Here is an 18,975-nt window from a genome sequence, read left to right on the forward strand (position 1 = left end):
TTAATGGTTCAAGGCTGTGTTGCTCATGAACATACCGTCACCAAACCGTCACGTACCATGTACCACGTACGTGCTTCCTAGTCCATCACCCTGACTACCTACTTTTAGTTTTATTTTTCAATTTAATCTTCTTAGCACCACGTAGCAGCGAGTCTACGTGTCAGTAGGTAGTTCGTAACTGGACGTGTAATACCGAAAGGTTCTAGTTCCAGGTTAAAGGCTAACACCACAACAGGACCACTTGTAGTCTGCCTCCCCTTCAACTCTGCTCTTGGTAGGCTTGTCGCTTCACGGGTGTCTGAGGCTCCAGTCATGGGGTCATCAGAACTAACACTCCGCGCTGTTCCCCTCTCCCCATTCTGGTTCTTTAGTAATAAAGAGTAGGCAAGGGCATGTCATCAGGAGCCAGGTTACCATTCAAGTAGAGCTATTGGTCCTAGGGTTGCCAACTCTAGTTGGACATATTCCTGGAGGTTTCATCACATGACCTCCCACCTCCAACCGCCCCACCAGTCAAACAGCCTTTCTTCCCATCTCCAATATTTTTATAATTAATAAACGAAAGTGTTCAATGAAAAAAATACACCATTTTTTAATGCCCCTATGTTTTTTCTCCTAAGTTGCTCACAACAGTGTCCTGGAGATTAATCTTTAATTCCTGGAGACTCCAGGACAATCCTGGAGGGTTGATAACCCTAATTGGTCTTGTAGATTTACCAGTCCCCTTTCTGTGTGAAGTGCCTGGTCTTCACTTGACAACCAGCTACAGTGCCACACAAACATAGACATGATAACACAGGGAGAGGTCATTCGGCCCATCATGCTTGTGTTGGTGCTAGCTCTTTAACTGGAGCTATCCACTCTAATCCCATAACCCTGCCCTTTTCCCCATATTCCCCATATTCTTCTTCCCTTTTCCAAATATTTATCCAATTTACTTTTAAATTGTGTTATGGCCTCAGCACTCTCTGAGTCAGAAGGTTGTGGGTTCAAATCCAACTTCAGAGACGTGAGCACAGAAATCCAGGCTGACACTCCCAGTGCAAAACCCCGTCTACCCTCTCAGGTGGAAGTAAATGATCCCTTGGCACTATTTTGAAGAACAGCAGGGGAGTTCTCCCTGGTGTCCTGGCCGATATTTATCACTAAAAAAGGCAGATTATCTAATCGTTTATCTCATTGTTGTTTGTGGGATCTTGCTGTGCACAAATTGGCTGCCGTGTTTCCTACATTACAACATTGACTACAGTTCAGAAGTACTTCATTGGGACGTCCTGAGGTCATGAAAGGCACTGAATAAATGAAAGTTCTTTCTAACTCTGTGGAAGGTAAAAGGTCAGAGTATGCTGTACTGGGGGTATGACTGCTGGGTTAAAGGGTTGGAAGAGATCAGTGCAGCACTCCCTCAGTACTGCATTGGAGAGTCAGTCTGGATTATGGGCTCAAGTCTCTGGAGTAGGGCTCGAGCCCACAACCTTGTGACTCTGATATAGAGAATAAGATGCTGACTGCAGTAACAGGTCAGGGAGCTCAGACAGCATCATGAGCTGTGAGGGGAAAGCAGTTTGCCAGTGTTGTAAATGAGACGTGCTTCTCTCTTGAAACACACTCTTTACACGGAGCACTAGTGGGGATCAGGGGCTGGCTTTATTCTATTTTTAGAGATTTCTTTTTGTTGAATGACATGTTGCTGTAATCTAACCACTCAGGTCAGCCTGGGCTACTGCTGCATGAGGTACGTGCATCCATTCTGGGATTTATTTCGCTGCAGGTCCCAGGGAACCTGCAATATGACTTTTAAATTGTGTGGTCAGTAAAACAATCAATCTGTTATGAAGAATTATTCCCTTCTGAGGTTTGGTGGGTGAGGAGTCAGAATACCTATCCTTATTTTTAGAGCTTTAAAAATCTTTTAATCAGGCCTCTATCCGTGCTGTATAACTCTATGACTTTTAATCCATCCACTGCAGCTTATTATGCATTGTACAGTCTCACACTCACACACACACACACACACACACACACACACAGTCGCACTTGCGTGCACACACAGTCACACTTACGCACACACAGTCTCTCACACACAAACATACAGAGTCACACACAGTCGCACTTGCGCTCACACACACAGTCGCACTTGCGCTCGCACACACACACAGTCACACACACACACACACAGTCACACACACACACACACAGTCACACACACACACACACACAGTCACACACACACACACACACAGTCACACACACACAGTCACACACACACACACACACACACACACACACAGCCACACTTGCGCTCGCACACACGCACACAGTCTCACACACACACACACACACACACACACACACACACACAGTCGCACTTGCGCTCGCACACACGCACACAGTCTCACACACACACACACACACACACACACACACACACAGTCACACACACACACACATACAGCCACACTTGCGCTCGCACACACGCACACAGTCTCACACACACACACACACACACACACACACACATACAGCCACACTTGCGCTCGCACACACGCACACAGTCTCACACACACACACACACACACACACACACACACAGTCTCACACACACACACACACACACACACACACACAGCCACACTTGCGCTCGCACACACACACACACACAGTCACACTTGCGCACACACATGCACATACACAGTCACGCACACACATACATATACACATACACATGCTCACATACACACATACAGAAACACACGCTCACATACACATACAGAAACATGCACACATGCACACACGTACAGAAACACACACATACACATACAGAAACACACATACACAAGCACACACAAACTCTGTCTCTCTCTCATACACACACAGGCCCTCACGTTCTCTCTCTCTTTCATATACATACACACTCCCACTCACACACATATATACACACACACCCTCTCCCCTCTCTCTCTCACATACACCCCCCTGAAATGAGACCCTTGCTGCTGTTCTCCATTGAGGTCACTTCATTCCCTCACTCTCCCAGGACCAGTAATTTCTCCAAACCAAATTCCCTCATGATGTCATCATCACTCTGTGTTTAGACGATTTAGAACAAAACCAGGAATAAAAGGAAGGTGAACCCTGAAAGGACGTTATCATGAATGTTAATTGTCGAAGTGTTGACTGTGCCTCCTGTTTCTTTGCATGTGGTAGCTTTGATCTTGTTCATTTGGAATTGGCCCCTTCAAACCACTAAATGAAGATATTTTCTTTTCAGAATAACCAGCCTGTTTCAGCAGAGTCCTCTGTCGTTTCAAGTAAAAAAATCATGAACTCTCGTCAAAGTAAACCTGTAACATTCCTTCTTAAAGTAGACTCAGGCAGTAATCGGGTTAACCCCATGAGCACTGGTCTGACACACCCGATTGTTCTTTAATTACAGTTTGCCGAACGTCCACGTGGAATAGGTAGGGACGGTGAGACGGTGACTGTGGGCTGTGCCCCTGGTGAACCGCGACAGAGTGTGATTGGACCATCCAGGTGTCGGCCGTGGCTCAGTGGTAGCACTCTCACCTCCGAGTTAGACAGTCGTGGGATCAAGTCCCACTCCAGACACTTGAGCACAGAGTCTAGGCTGACATTTCAGTGCAGTACTGAGGGCTTGGTTTAACGTCTCATCTGAAAGATGCACCTCTGACAGTGCAGCACTCCCTCAGTACTATACTGGGAGTGTCAGCCAGTGCTCACGTTACTGGAATGGGGCTTGAACCCATGACCTTCAGAGGCAAGAGTGCTGAGCCACAGCTAACACCAGTGGCTGAATAGGTTGCCAACATCCACTGTCTAGACCCACACACGAAGGAATGGCCATTTCAGTGAGATCCCCTCCCATGAGATGCCAATCCTTGGGGATCTGTATCCTGGAATGAGTCACTGCTTTTAGGAAAGGAATGCAGAAAGAGGAGGAAACAAAATTCCTCACCGATTATTTTTAACCACAAGTGGATCTCCTGTGCCCATGGCAAGTCAAGACAAAGCAGATTTCCCTGCTTTGTGCAGCAGTGATGGTGCAGGGACTGGTGTGGGCTCTGCGGCTGGAGAAGCTCCTTCTAGTGGTAGAAGTGTGTAGCTGCAGGCGTGACTGTGTGTCACAGAATGGTGATGTCCAAATAAGGAGTGCATGACATCAGTAGCAAATGTAATGTATTATCAGTGCTACGGGGACGGTAAGTGGGAGTGGAATTTGAAAGCTATTTCTGGTCAATATTCGCTGCAGTGACCGAGTGGAATTGCCGCACTAAAATATTGTATCCTTTCTCTTTTTCTCTCATCAAGTTTTCATCTGCAGTTTCATGGTGGCCACCCCGATCTTCGGTTTCCTAGGCGACCGCTTCAACAGGAAGTTCATCCTGAGCTGCGGGATATTTTTCTGGTCAGCCGTCACTCTTACCAGCTCCTTCATCACCAAGCCGGTGAGTTACAGCTTTACAGTGCGATGCCGCGCCTCCCGGTTACAGAACTGGGGCCATTTGGTTTTGGAACAGGGCGTGACCTCTTGCAGAGCTGGTGAATTCCTTCTTTTTCTCCTTCCCCTCCCCCCCTCCCCCCTTCTGAAAGTGTTGACTCTTTGTCCCCTGGGTTCCAGCACCTTACTGTTAGCTTGCTCCAGCGGCCATTATTCATGACTATTGACTATTCGATCATGGGGGGCATCAGGGGGCCAGCATGCCCGATCCTGTCCTCCCCTGACTTCAGGCACATGCGCTTGCAGTACAGGGGGGTCACTGGGCAGAGATCAGGAGCAGAATCATGTCTTATTACTTCCTCCCTAAATCAGCGATTGTTTTTACTGCACACACATCTGCACTCGCATCCCAGTTAAAGCTATACACAGCAGCAAATGACACTGCCCCTTTAAGAAACATGCTGCTGCTGTTTTCTACTTTATAACAGCCAATGTTCAGAGTAAACATTCTCAGAAGGCACCTGGTTGATTTTGGCCGCACCCTTCACCTCTCAGTCAGAAGGTTGTGAGTTCAAGTCCCACTCCAGAGACTTGAGCACCTAATACCAGGCCGACACTCCCAGTGCAGTACTGAGGGAGTGCTGCCTTTCAAAAGAGACGTTAAAACGTTGGTTTCGATGGATATTAAAGTTAGGAGTTCTCCCCTGTGTCCCAGACAACATTCCTTCCTCAATTCACACCACCAAAAACAGGTTAACTTGGTTATTCACTTCATTGCTGTTTGTGGGATCTTGCTGTGCACAGAATGGCTGCCAAGTTTACCCACATAACAAAAGTCACTGCGCTTCAAAGCAACTCACTGGGGTTGATTTTCACTCCCTTTGTCTGGCGTTAAAGAGGGGGAAACGGCCTCAAAATGGAATCATCAGCGATGCGGCCGCCTCCATTTTGAAAAGGGCCTATCGTCGGGTGTCCAAAGCGCCGCCTGATTTAGGTGATAAGCCCCTTTTAATATGGAAATCGTGATCCTATCACGTATATAGGACCCCGATCACCATTTTAGGTCGGAACTGGTTGGAACCTGCACCGTGCTCACTCCGACCGGTTCCACGGATGATGGAACAGAAGCGGCCCGTTGAGGGTAAGTGTTGAATTATTTTAGCTTTGTGGGCCCCAATCGAGCCGGAGATTTAAGTCAGGCCGGAGCCCACAAAATGGCGGGGGCGCCTCTTCACCGCAGGATTGGGCGGCCAATCATTGCCCTCCCCCCACCGTCAGTTGCCCAAAACTCAAAAGTCTCCCCCAACGTAAAACGCTCTGGGACGTTTCAGAGAGAAATGCAAGGCCTTTTCTCTCCCCCCACCAATAAATTTTCAAACAATTTTTCTTTCCTGAAAAGGAGAACTCGCTTTGCTCTGCGAACATTTGAACTAAATCACAAACTGTTAGAAATCACATTTTTTTAACCAAACCCACAAGAATGAAGAAGGAGTGATTGTATCTATCGGCAGTCTTGTGTCTCATTACAGAGACTGGTTACAGAGATGCGGTGCCGTGGCTTGTAAAGGGTTAACTAATTACAGAGGAAATGGAACGATCAAATAAATGACTCAATGGGGGTGGGGAAGTGGGAGAGGAGGGGCTGAAGGTTTAAGACATCAGTCCCAATATCACAAAACCCTGGCTCCCCTTTGATTTTCATTAAAGATATAGGTCTCGTCAGTTAGAAAGGCTTTGAGGTCTGAAATAGTTTTCCTACTTCAAATGCAGGAAGGGTTTGCTTGAAGTGTGTGTTGTGTTAGAATCATGAAAGGCCAATTAATGAGGAGCTCCTCCTCTTTTTTTTAATATCACAAGCCACCCAGAAGGTCTCAATAAACAGAATACAGGCTAATAACATCCCAGTGCAGATAGGAAACAATCATTTCCTCGGGGAGGGAGTGCTGGAGTCGGGTTCTGCGATGGTTTGGGACATTCCAGACATTTCTGCTCACTGTGTGTGTCTTCAGGATGAGAGAGTTTTCAATTCTGAAGACTGCCGTTTTGAGACACCAGATTAAATCTGGCCCCCTGTGAAAACAAGCCAATTAGAACAGCACTGTTTGGCGGTCTCCAAGCAAATTTCTCCATTCTGGGTAATGATAATGGTGATAATCCTCTCTCTCCCCCTCCGTCCCAACACACACCATCAATCCACTTGCTATAGGTAAGGGCTTCAAGGGATATGGAGCTAAGGTGGGTAAATGGAGTTGTGGTACAGATCAGCCATGATCTAATTGAATGGCGGAGTAGGCTCGAGGGGCTGAATGGCCTACTCCTGCTCCTACGTTCCTAATGGAGTTGCCAACCCAAGTTGGACATATTCCTGGAGGTTTCATCACATCCACCTCCAACTGCCCCGCCTCCACGCTCCCACCATTGGTCACCTGACATGTCCATCATCGTGGCGCATCACCTGCCCACACCAATTGGAAAGCAAATAGACTCTTCGCTACCCGATTGGATGGATCTTGGCTCTCAGTCAAACTGCCTTTAATCCCCATCTCCGATTTTTTTTCAATGCCCTTATGAGTTTTCTCCCTGGTGTTGTTCACAGCAGTGCCTGGGAGATTAATCTTTAATTCCTGGAGACTCCAGGACAATTCTGCAGGGTTAGCAAGCCTATTGCAAGCTTGGCCTTCAAGCTACGTAACAGGCCCACAACTTACGTCCAAGTCTTTATCTCAAGCAGCCTGCGGAGAAATCCTGGTTTAATGTTTACATTCCTTTTAGTGCCGGCAGGTAACAACATTGTTAAGAAGGAAAGAACTTGCATTTATATAGCGCCTTTCACAACCTCAGGATGTCCAAAGAGCTTTACAGCCAATGAAGTACTTTTGAAGTGTAGTCACTGTTGTAATGTAGGAAATGTGACAGCCAATTTGCACACAGCAAGATCCCACAAACAGCAATGTGATAATAAGAACATAAGAAACAGGAGCAGGAGTAGGCCATTCGGCCCCTCGAGCCTGCTCTGCCATTCAATCAGATCATAATGACCAAATAATCTGTTTTAAGTGAAGTTGAAGGATAAATATTGGCCAGGGCACCAGGGAGAACTCCCCTCTTCTTCTTTGAGTAATGTTGTGGGATCATTTACATCCACCTGAGAGGGCAAACAGGGCCTTGGTTTAACATCTCATCCGAAAGACAGCACCTCCGACAGTGCAGCACTCCCTCAGTACCGCACTGGGAGTGCAGGCCGAGATTTTCCATGGAGTAGGATTTTGAACCGTCAAACTTCTGACTCAGAGGCGAGAGTGCTACCCACTGAACCACAGCTGACACTGATTGAATGTTGAGGAGGAAATGAGCAGGGACCCTACAAGATTAAAACAGAAATAGACAGTTTCCTAGAAGTAAAGGGAATTAGGGGTTACGGGGAGCGGGCAGGAAATTGGACATTAAGCTGAGTTCGGATCGGTCAAGGCCCTGTGGGTGGCGGAGCGGGCCCAGGGCCGGGTCCTGCTCCTACTTCTTGTGTTCTTTAGATTTGAGGTTAGGATCAGATCAGCCATAATCTTATTGAATGGCGAAGCAGGCTCAAGGGGCCGATTGGCCTACTCCTGTTCCTATTTCTTATGTTCTTATGTTCTAAGATGCCCCTTTTCGCAATCCTCAGGCCTGGATTTGTGTTCGCCTTAATGGAAACTGCTCCATGCAACACACCCTCGATGGCTGTGTTGATAATTGTGTGACTCAGGAGGGTTGAAGGGTTGATCTCCAGTCAGTGCTGTTAGCTGATCTTGGCCTGGGTGGCAATAGGAGTGACCTGCGATAGGGAAGGGAACTATCAGCCAGGGTTCCCACTTCTCGTAACTGTCCAGTGAGTCCTGCTTAAAAGTGCATGGGCCTGGATTTCAGGGGAGGAGAGGGCCTGTCTCAATGGTGTTGGCCCTACCCCCACAGTCAAATAGCTTGCTGACAGTTAGTGCTGAGGATGAAGATACGCGGGTTGGCGTTTTCTGGTTTTGCGCTCACCAGCCTGCGATTTTCCTGTCCGTTGAAATAAATGGAGGAAAATTCATGGGCTGATGAACGCACAAGTGCAAAACCCCGGCTAAGAATGCGCTTAGGGGTAATGGACTGGACGGTGGCTGAGCACGAGGTGGTACCTTCAGGAGGTGAGGGAACATTGGAGAGCACAAATATGGGCAAATGCCAAAACGTAATTGGAATGTGTGCTCGTAGGGAACATTTTGGGTAGGCCCAGTGTGAAGGATGGTTCAGGTATTTTGTGTAGGCCCAGCCTGTGCCTCTGCGTAAAAAAAAAACACCCAAGCATCTATCCAAGGTGAAAAATGAAGAAGAGGGAGCTGGCAGCACCCCTCGCCTATAGGTAATTGTAAACAATTTTACAACACCAAGTTATAGTCCAGCAATTTTATTTTAAATTCACAAGCTTTCGGAGGCTTCCTCCTTCCTCAGGTGAACGATGTGGATTTAAAATAAAATTGCTGGACTATAACTTGGTGTTGTAAAATTGTTTACAATTGTCAACCCCAGTCCATCACCGGCATCTCCACATCATGACTATAGGTGGCAGTGGAGAGGGAGTAATCGGATATTGTTCCTCCCGTGGTATTTTCTTTACCAAATTACAAATCTGTATATTAAGTCTCTACAGCTGATTAAGGATTCTCTTCCACCTGTTTGTCTATTTTTACAATATGGTGTGTATACATTAAATGATAAGTTCAATCATAAATCAATCATAAACCAATCTTTCTTGGAAGCTTGCCACTCAAACTTCAAATTTCCCTTTTATCTCTGAAACCTGTATAATATTCATGGCATTTTGCCAAATTGTCTCCAAAAATCAAATCAGACAGAGCACTGAATCAGGACAGAACTGAATATATGAATAATTCCTTCGTCTAAAATATTGTCTTATTTTTTTAAATCTCCTTACTGTCGATCAGCTGAGCTCGTGCTCTGTTCCTGCTCCAGGTTTACTCTGGACTATCACTATATAATGTGAGCTGGCTGTTCTGTTCACTGAGACACTCAAGAAATAATACCCAAATAGTTCAAATCAGTTTAAATCGCGTGATCTACTCTCGGAATCCTGACATCCAACATTAGCAGAGAAACCCAAACTCATAGAAAAGGAAACTCATTTCAGCTCTCTGAACTCTATCTGCAAGTATTGTACACGTTAATCCAGGCTGTTACCTGGATTACCCGGCACTGTGTTTTACATCTTGAAGACTGGATGATATTAGTCAGCATTCACCCTGTGCTCGCTGACCCACATTGGCTCCCGGTCCAGCGACACCTCAGTTTTAAAATTCTCATCCTTGTTTTCAAATCCCTCCATGGCCTCGCCCCCTCCCTATCTCTGTAACCTCCTCCAGCCCTACAACCCTCCGAGATCTCTGCGCTTCTCCAATTTGGGCCTCCTGCGCTCCACCGTTGGTGACCTTGTCTTCTACCATCTGGGCCCCAAGCTCTGGAATTCCCTCCTAAACTTCTCCGCCTCTCTACCTCTCTCTCCTCCTTTAAGACTCTGCTTAAAACCTACCACTTTGATCAAGCTTTTGGTCACCTGTCCTAAGATCTCTTCATGTGGCTCGATGTCAAATTTAGCCTGATAACGCTCCACTGCAGCGCCTTGGGACATTTTTACCACATTAAAGGCGCTATATAAATGCAAGTTGCTGTTGTTGTGGTTTATGTCAGATGAATATCTCAATGTCTTATAACTAACTCTGTCCCATGTATTGGATGGATTGAAAATTGGTAACAGACAGGAAACAGAGAGTAGGAATAAATGGGTCTTTTTCGGGGTGGCAGGCAGTGACTAGTGGGGTACCGCAGGGATCAGTGCTTGGGCCCCAGCTATTCACAATATATATCAATGATTTGGATGAGGGAACGAAATGTAACATTTCCAAGTTTGCAGACGACACAAAGCTAGAGTGGCATGTGAGCTGTGAGGAGGATGCAAAGAAGCTCCAATGTGATTTAGAGAAGTTGGGTGACTGAGCAAGAACATGGCAGATGCAGTATAACGTGGATAAATGTGAGGTTATCCACTTTGGAAGGAAAAACAGAATATTATTTAAATAGTGATAGATTGGGGAATGTTGATGTACAAAGGGACCTGGGTGTCCTTGTACACCAGTCACTGAAAGCAAATATGCAGGTGCAGCAAGCAGTTAGGAAGGCAAATGGTATGTTGGCCTTCATTGCAAGAGGATTTGAGTATAGGAGCAAGGATGTCTTACTGCAGTTATACAGGGCCTTGGTGAGACCACACCTGGAGTATTGTGTGCAGTTTTGGTCTCCTTACCTAAGAAAGGATACACTTGCCATAGAGGGAGTGCAGTGAAGGTTCACCAGACTGATTCCTGGGATGGCAGGGCTGTCGTATGAGGAGAGATTGGGTTGACTCGGCCTGTATTCACTCGAGTTTAGAAGAATGAGAGGGGATCTCATTGAAACATATAAAATTCTGACAGGGCTAGACAGACTGGATGCAGGGAGGATGTTTCCCCTGGCTGGGGGTCCAGAACGAGGGGTCACAGTCTCAGGATACGGGGTAGGACATTTAGGACTGAGATGAGGAGAAATTTCTTCACTCAGAGGGTGATGAACCTGTGGAATTCTCTACCACAGAAGGCTGTGGAGGCCAAGTCACTGAATATATTTAAGAAGGAGCTGGATAGATTTCTAGACACAAAAGGCATCAAGGGGTATGGGGAGAGAGCGGGAATATGGTATTGATCAGCCATGATCATATTGAATGGCTCAAAGGGCCAAATGGCCTACTCCTGCTCCTATTTTCTATGTTTCTATATGCTATCCCCTTTGTAACTTACACTCTCCTGTGTATTACCCCCTCTGTAACTCACACTCTCCTGTGTATTACCCCCTCTGTAACTCACACTCTCCTGTGTATTACCCCCTCTGTAACTCACACTGTCCTGGGTGTTATCCCCTCTGTAACTCACACTCTCCTGTGTATTACCCCCTCTGTAACTCACACTGTCCTGGGTGTTATCCCCTCTGTAACTCACACTCTCCTGTGTATTACCCCCTCTGTAACTCACACTGTCCTGGGTGTTATCCCCCTGTAACTCACACTGTCCTGGGTGTTATCCCCCTGTAACTCACACTGTCCTGGGTGTTATCCCCCTGTAACTCACACTGTCCTGGGTGTTATCCCCCTGTAACTCACACTGTCCTGGGTGTTATCCCCTCTGTAACTCACACTGTCCTGGGTGTTATCCCCCTGTAACTCACACTGTCCTGGGTGTTACCCCCTCTGTAACTCACATCCTTTGCACAAATGAAACATTAACGCGACTTTCTATTTCACTTTTGTGTCTTTATTTCGAGCTGCTCACAGCACCACATTACAATCCCTCTCTTCCCCTATAGCTGCAGTGCGAAACTTCACGTGTGACTCTACAGAGACTATGGGGTTTGGCAATTCTCTGCTATCATTGCTTTCATACTGAACACAACATAAAAATTATACTTCATCACATATCACCTCATTCCAACATGATCCTAAATCACCATTGCAGACTAGAGTAATAACACAATGCTGTAGGGTATCTTCATATCCTGGGAGGGCTTATCTCCTCTCTTCATAGTCAGAGGTTAGAAGGGTCTTTGGGACTTTTACCATTCAACTGTGTTTTAAAATATCACAATAATATTGGGGAATGGGGTGACAGTAGCCCTTTTAAGTTCCACTCCAGTAAGTCGTGCCCATAATCTCAGCTGACTCCTCAGTGCAGTACGGAGGGGGTGCTGCACTGTCGGAGGCGCCATCTTTTGGATGAGACGTTAAACCGAGGCCCCATCTGCCCTCTCAGGTGGGTGTAAAAGATCCCATGGCACTATTTGAAGAAGAGCAGGGGAGTTCTCCCCGGTGTCCTGGCCAATATTTATCCCTCAACCAACATCACTAAAAGTAAACAGATTATCTCATCGTTTATCTCATTGCTGTTTGTGGGAGCTTGCTATGCGCAAATTCTGCCCCGTGTCCCTAAATTACAACAATGACTATGCTTCAAAAGTACTTAATTGACTGTGAAGTGCATTGGGACCTCCTGAGGCGGTGAATGGCACTCTATAAACGTAAGTTCTTTCTTACTCAAAGATGGTAAATGGTTTGAATAATCTACCAGGTATGACAAGAGTATGCCCAGCCACCGGGGGAGTTTACAATGAAGTCAATTCTTGGGTTGGCCAGAAATCTGCCAGGAATTTCCTCTGACATTATCCCGATTGGCTGATGTAACTTTGGCGGAAGATGCATAAACGGAATTCCCGCCAATCTCCCCCAAAGGTTATGGCGGCCGATCGGGAGAATAATCAAGGAAATTCCCACCACTCATCTTTAAAGGGATGGACTTGATGGGTCAAATAATGTTTTCTTCATCCTTTAATTGTGAAAAGCACCAGGAACTGATTAAGGTCACAATTCCACTATTCAGTCACGTCACGTTACCAAATAAACTTGAATTGTGTGGCCACAACCTTACAGTTTGTCATAAAGTGTTGGGTTTAAGCCTGTTCGAAATAGCAGGACCAAATGGAGCCCATGGTGTCATCAGCCTGGCATTCTGGGGTTTCGATATTGAATTGACGCTATCGTCACCCTGTTAAAGAGGCAGTCTGTTTGACAAACCTTTTGCCAAAACACATAAAGGCATAATTTGGGTTGAAATGTGCAATTGTATCACATGGTGCCACTTATGCATGTGCAAATCGTCACGAAAATCTCCCACCCCGCCCCGACGAGGACGGGACCCCTTTAAGAGAATTTTAATTGCACTCTTTACCCACAAGCACTTCCTTTGTATAAAATTAGACAAGCGGGAGTGTTCCTGGCACAGGAAAATCTAGCCGAGCAAATCTAATTATAGGTTAAAGTCATCTGTGGGGATTTTATCGCACCAGAGAAAGGTTCATTAGTGATCCAGGGGTTGAATCAATTGACTGTATCATCATTCTAATAATGAGACTGAATTTCAGAACTACTGCTGATTTCTCGGCTGCTATCATAGAATCATAAAATGATACAGCACAGAAGGAGGCTATTCGGCCCATCGCGCCTGTGCCTGCTCTTTGAAAGAGCCGTCCAATTAGTCCCACTCCCTTGCTCTTTCCCCACAGCCCTAATAATTTCTCCTTTTCAAGTATTTATCCAATTCCCTTTTGAAAGTTACTATTGAATCTGCTTCCACCGCCCTTTCAGGCAGCGCATTCCAGATCATTACAACTTGCTGCATAAAAAAAAATTCTCCTCATTTCCCCCCTGGATTTTTTGCCAGTTATCCTCTGGTTACCGACCCTCCTGCCAGTGGAAACAGATTCCCCCTATCTAATTGCAGCTTATCTGGCTACAAGAACAGCTAAATGCTAAAACTGAGAAGCCTTCAATCAACCAGCCCTGCTCCCGAGGGAATTCCTGGTTTTATCTAAATCCAAGCAAAGCTAGACAGTGTGGTTTTTGGCCCACTAGCTGTATTCTATTAAAGGAGATGGAGATTTTCAGTTCTGCTGAAGAGTCTTGGCTGAAATTCGTAGGCACAGTGTGGAGGATGGATGGTTAGTCCAGGAATAGGAACATAGAACAGGAGGAGGCCATCCAGTCCTCCGAGCCTGTTCCGCCATTCAAATCAGATCAGGGCTGATCTGTACCTCAACTCCATTTACCCTCCTTTGTTCCATATCCCTTGATACCATTTCCGAACAAAAATCTATCGATTTCAGCCTTGAAAGTTTCAATTGACCCCCAGCATCCACAGCCTTTTGGGGGAGTGAGTTCCAGATTTCCACTACTCTTTGTGTGAAAAAGTGCTTCCTGATTTCACTCCTAAAAGGCCTAGCTCTAATTTTCAGGTTATGCCCCATTGTTCTGGATTCCCCCATCAGAGGAAATAGTTTCTCAGTATCTACCCTATCGAACCCCTTTTCATTTTAAACACCTCAATCAGATCACTCCTCATCCTTCTAAACTCAAGGGAATACAAGCCAATTTTATGCCCTCATAATTTAACCCTTTAATTTAACCCGGTATTATTCTGGTGAATCTGCACTGCACCCCCTCCAAGGCCAATATATCCTTCCTGAGGTGGGGTGCCCAGAACTGAACGCAGTAATCCAGACGGGGTCTGTCCAAGGCTCTGTAGAACCGAAGCATAACTTTGTCCCCTTTGTATTCCAGCCTTAGTTGGGTGCTGGCTCCTGACGCACATCTCGCACAAATACAACAGCCTCAGGCTGAACGTGTTGGATTGTCTGAGCCCGGCCCCAGTGCTCCCAGCTCCTTATTAAATGCAAAATAAGAGCATCTCCAGACCGGAGAACTCAGCTCGTTGAGTGTCCATGACAGAGTCTGAATCATCAGGGCTTTAGACCATGATTGTGCCTGGAGCTTTGAGTTGGATTGCTGAACTCCTTCAGAAGAGTCATAACTGGCCACTTGCCTCCTTATTGCAGGGATCCGTTACCAGGGAGGCCTATTGGCTCCCCCTCTGTTTCTCGTTTTTATCAATGACTTGGTAGAATATGTCATCAAGAGTGACGCCATTCTCTGCTGATAGTACAACCTCGTGCAGAGTAACCAGGCCTCGGTCTGAAGGAAAAGTGGTGACTGAGTAACTTCAGACAGAGTTGCAGATCAGGCGTACAAATGCTGCCTTGTCTTCAGGGCTGAATAAGTCAATTCAATAACTTCACTAAAAAAGACGCCACCCATCCTCACTGTATAAGGGTTGCAAACTCTTTTTAGTTACAATCAACAACAACGGGGTGCAGCGGTTCAAGAAGACGGCTCACCACCACCTTCTCAAGGGCAGTTAGGGATGGGCAATAAATGCTGGTCTTGCCAGCGACGCCCACATCCCATGAACGAATAAAAAAAAATGTCTTATATGTACATAGCATCTAAACATCGAAAAATGTCCTAAAGTACTCCAGGGAATTCTTCAACTTCTTTGCTTGATGTTCCCATCTTTGCACAATGTGCTGGAAATCAAAGATGGTAATTTCAGTGTTCTGCAGAGCCAACAGGGATGGAATACTGGAGCTCTGGTGGGTAGATTTGCAATGTTTGGTTTGAATTTGAGGAAATATTTGATCACTGCGTCACCCTCATGTTATGTGTCCTTTGTTTACTCCTCAGAACTTCTGGCTGTTTCTCATTTCGAGGGGCTTGGTAGGCTTTGGTGAAGCCAGTTACTCCACAATCGCACCTACCATCATTGCTGACATGTTCACCAAAGACACCAGGACCTGTATGCTGTCCTTCTTCTACTTCGCTATTCCACTCGGAAGGTATCAGTGCATGTCTCAGCCTTCTCACTTAACATTAGCGCTTGCAAACGGAAATGCTCTACATTTTTAAAATTCATTCTCGGGACGTGGGCGTCGCTGGCAAGACCGGCATTTACTGTCCATCCCTAATTGCCCTTGAGAAGGTGGTGGTGAGCCAGTGCAGTCTGTGTGGTGTAGGTGCTCCCAGAAATTTTTTGTAGCAGCCACTGAGCGTCCTGCTAGACGACTTCAGAGGGCAGTCAAGAGTCAACCACGTTGGTGTGGGACTGGACCAGACCGGGTAAGGAGGCCAGGTTTCCTTCCCTAAAGGACGTTAGTGAACTAGTTGGGTTTTTTAACGACAATCTGACAGCTTCGCGGTCACTTTTACTGATACCAGCCTTTTATTTCCAGGTTGGGAAATTGTCCAGAGAGCCATTTTGCCAGCTCCCAGCCGATTGCCATCAGACGGCTTACAGTCAGAACTGGCGGCAGTCATTGAATACGTCTGTCCCAATACAGGCGGGGTTGGGGGGGGGGGAGGTCTTCAAAGTCCACCGAAATAACGGAGCGATGACAGGTGTAACATTCTTCATCGCTATCACCATAGCAACGCAGGAAACGTTACATTTTAAAAAGCCTTGTTGGCGAGTACAGTCAACAAGTGAAGATCTGAGTCTCCTCCCCAGTTCAGGCTCCTCTCCCCTAATAAGAGAGGCTCCACCCCCCCCCCCCCCCCCTCCAGTGATTGAGGCTCCCACTCCCCCCTCACCCCCCCCCACCACATGTTGTAAAGCGTTGTAGCCTGTGGATTTGGGGTGTGTGGAGAGGAACGCAGTAACTGCGCTGTAATAATCATTGCTGTCCCCTTTCTTACAGTGGACTTGGATACATTCTGGGCTCCTCCATGACACAGGCATCTGGAGACTGGCACTGGGCCCTTCGGGTAAGAGTTCAACTCTTTCTTTAATCTTTAATTTGTGCAATATTTCAATTTTAATTCAAGAAATGTTCTTGCTCGCAGTCTGTGTGCTAGCCGTGACCTATATTGCTGGAATGTAGGTCGAGCTGGAGAAGGGGCGTGTCGTTGTAGAAATGGGCCTTTATTTCTTCTCTTTGTTCTCTGTGTAATGACAAGGGAGCTTCTTCTAAACAAGGTTCAAATCTTCAGCTCACCCTCACTGCACTAACATTGAAACGGTTCAGTGCCCAGCCAGCGGGAAATGTGGGACACTTGTAAGCTGAAAAGGAAAAATTTGCAGGACTATGGGGAAAGAGCAGGGGAGTGGGACTAATTGGGTAGCTCTTTCAAAGAGCCGGCACAGGCATGATGGGCCGAATGGCCCCCTTCTGTGCTGACTTTGTACTCCACAGGGGGCCTCACATAAGGGGTGAGGATCCTCACACAGTAGTCAGGGAGGAAAGTCTCACTCATGGGTGTGAAAGGCACTATATAAATGCAAGTTCTTTCTTAACAAATTCTTAAATATTGACATTGGGGAGGGGGATTTTCAACTTGCTGCCTGGGTGTAAAAGGAAGAAAGAACTCCCATTTCTATAGCATCTTTCACGATCCCAGGACATCCCAAAACATTTTACAACCAATCAAGTACTTTTGAAATGTAACGTAGGAAATGCAGCAGCCAATTTGCGCACAGCAAGCTCCCACAAACTGCAATGTGATAATGACCAAATAACCTGTTTTAGTGAATATTGTTTGAGGGATAAATATTGGCCAGGACGGCGAGGGAGACACCTCTGTGTAAAAAAACATTTCTCCTGCCCTCTGTCCTAAATCTCTTACATTTAATTTTCTATCTATGTCTCCTTGTTCTCGACCCCCTCGATCACTGGGAACAGACTGATCCATCTATCCTGTCCCATTCCTACATGATGGTAGTTCACTGTATTTGTATTCCCTCGTACCTGGCCCTAGTGAATCTCCACTGTCCCATCTGAGATTCATCCCAAGAATAGCAGAGAAATTCAGACTTCAGGCAGATTGTGTGACCATGAGCCAATGACCTATGGCCAGGAAATCAGTGCAATTAACAAACAGGCCACTGGGTCACTGTTAGAAGAAATGCACCCTGGTGATATTCTAGATCCTGGGCCAGTGAGATAAATGGACTTCCAATGTACTGAATTCATTGTTTAATAGTTTGAGGCAGTGTCTCCATGGCCTGGGACAAACTTCACTGACATTCAATGTGTATCAAAGTTTAACGTGCGTCCCTGCCAGCCTAGTACGTTTCCTGTTACTGGTTTAGGCCCTGAATTTACTGAGCTCCTGTAGATAATCCAGTTCTTTTTTCTGACATATAACGGAGTGATTTGCAGCTTCTAACATTTGGGGTCAGCACGGAGCTGAAAGGAAAGAGACTCCCTCCTTCCCATTTCCTTCTGTGTTTAAAGGGCCCTAGCTATAGCGACATGTGGCAGGGTCAGGGATGGCCTCAACAAGGATTGAAATTGCCCTCGATCGAGATCTCTGTGAACCTGCTCTCTGACCTCGGGACGCTTGCTCAAGATATCACTTCGGTGCCATTGCAAATAAAAAATATAGAGACGGCATCTTTTCATCCTGTGGAAGGGTCGGGATCTGTGGCTGGCTTGTGAGATTCGGAATACTTAAAAGTGCCCGCTCGCACCAACTACAGCCTGTCACAGCCGCACCCTCTTCCTGTCCCTTGACCAGATCAGACTGCGTTAAGATACTGCAGGGGTAGATTGTGACTCTGTGCGATAGTGTATAACGGCTGATGGCGAGTCGGCAGCCCGTTTTACATCTCCCCATTTTTATTTCCGTTAACTTCAGTCGGGGAGAGGTCTAAACGGGCTTGCTATTGCCTGTTTTACGCCAACGCACAAAGTCAGAATCTACCCCCAGGGTGCAAATCTCCCCAATCTGTGCAGCGTTATCTGGTCTCAGTCAGAAAAAAAAAACCATTGCTAGAAAGGGGAAAATGTCAGCTAGGCATCTTGCTGCTAATCGCTGTCTACACGGGAATTATACAATCCCTACAGCCCCTCTGCTAAATGGCCCTGGTCACTGCTTGGCTGATATGGATTTGATGAAACTGACCTGAAACTGTCGTGTAGATGAATAATCGTGAGACAGACATCATTTTCATGGAGGCAATTTTACTACAGACATTTCAAACTGTAGATAACTTTGCATTTGGCTGTTGCGTAAT

At 46.4% G+C, this 18,975-nt stretch overlaps 1 protein-coding gene across 1 annotated transcript in view; it reads left to right on the plus strand.

Moving 5' to 3' along the window:
• Positions 1 to 18,975, plus strand: part of spns2 (SPNS lysolipid transporter 2, sphingosine-1-phosphate) — a 104,786-nt gene that overhangs the window by 54,056 nt on the left and 31,755 nt on the right. The window contains exons 3-5 of the mRNA XM_068007949.1: positions 4,330 to 4,466; positions 15,648 to 15,799; positions 16,658 to 16,724. Coding sequence (XP_067864050.1) covers positions 4,330 to 4,466; positions 15,648 to 15,799; positions 16,658 to 16,724 — 356 coding nt within the window. The remainder of the gene's footprint in view (positions 1 to 4,329; positions 4,467 to 15,647; positions 15,800 to 16,657; positions 16,725 to 18,975) is intronic.

The sequence above is a fragment of the Heptranchias perlo genome, chromosome 28 (assembly GCF_035084215.1).
Source record: "Heptranchias perlo isolate sHepPer1 chromosome 28, sHepPer1.hap1, whole genome shotgun sequence".
Taxonomy (NCBI): domain Eukaryota; kingdom Metazoa; phylum Chordata; class Chondrichthyes; order Hexanchiformes; family Hexanchidae; genus Heptranchias; species Heptranchias perlo.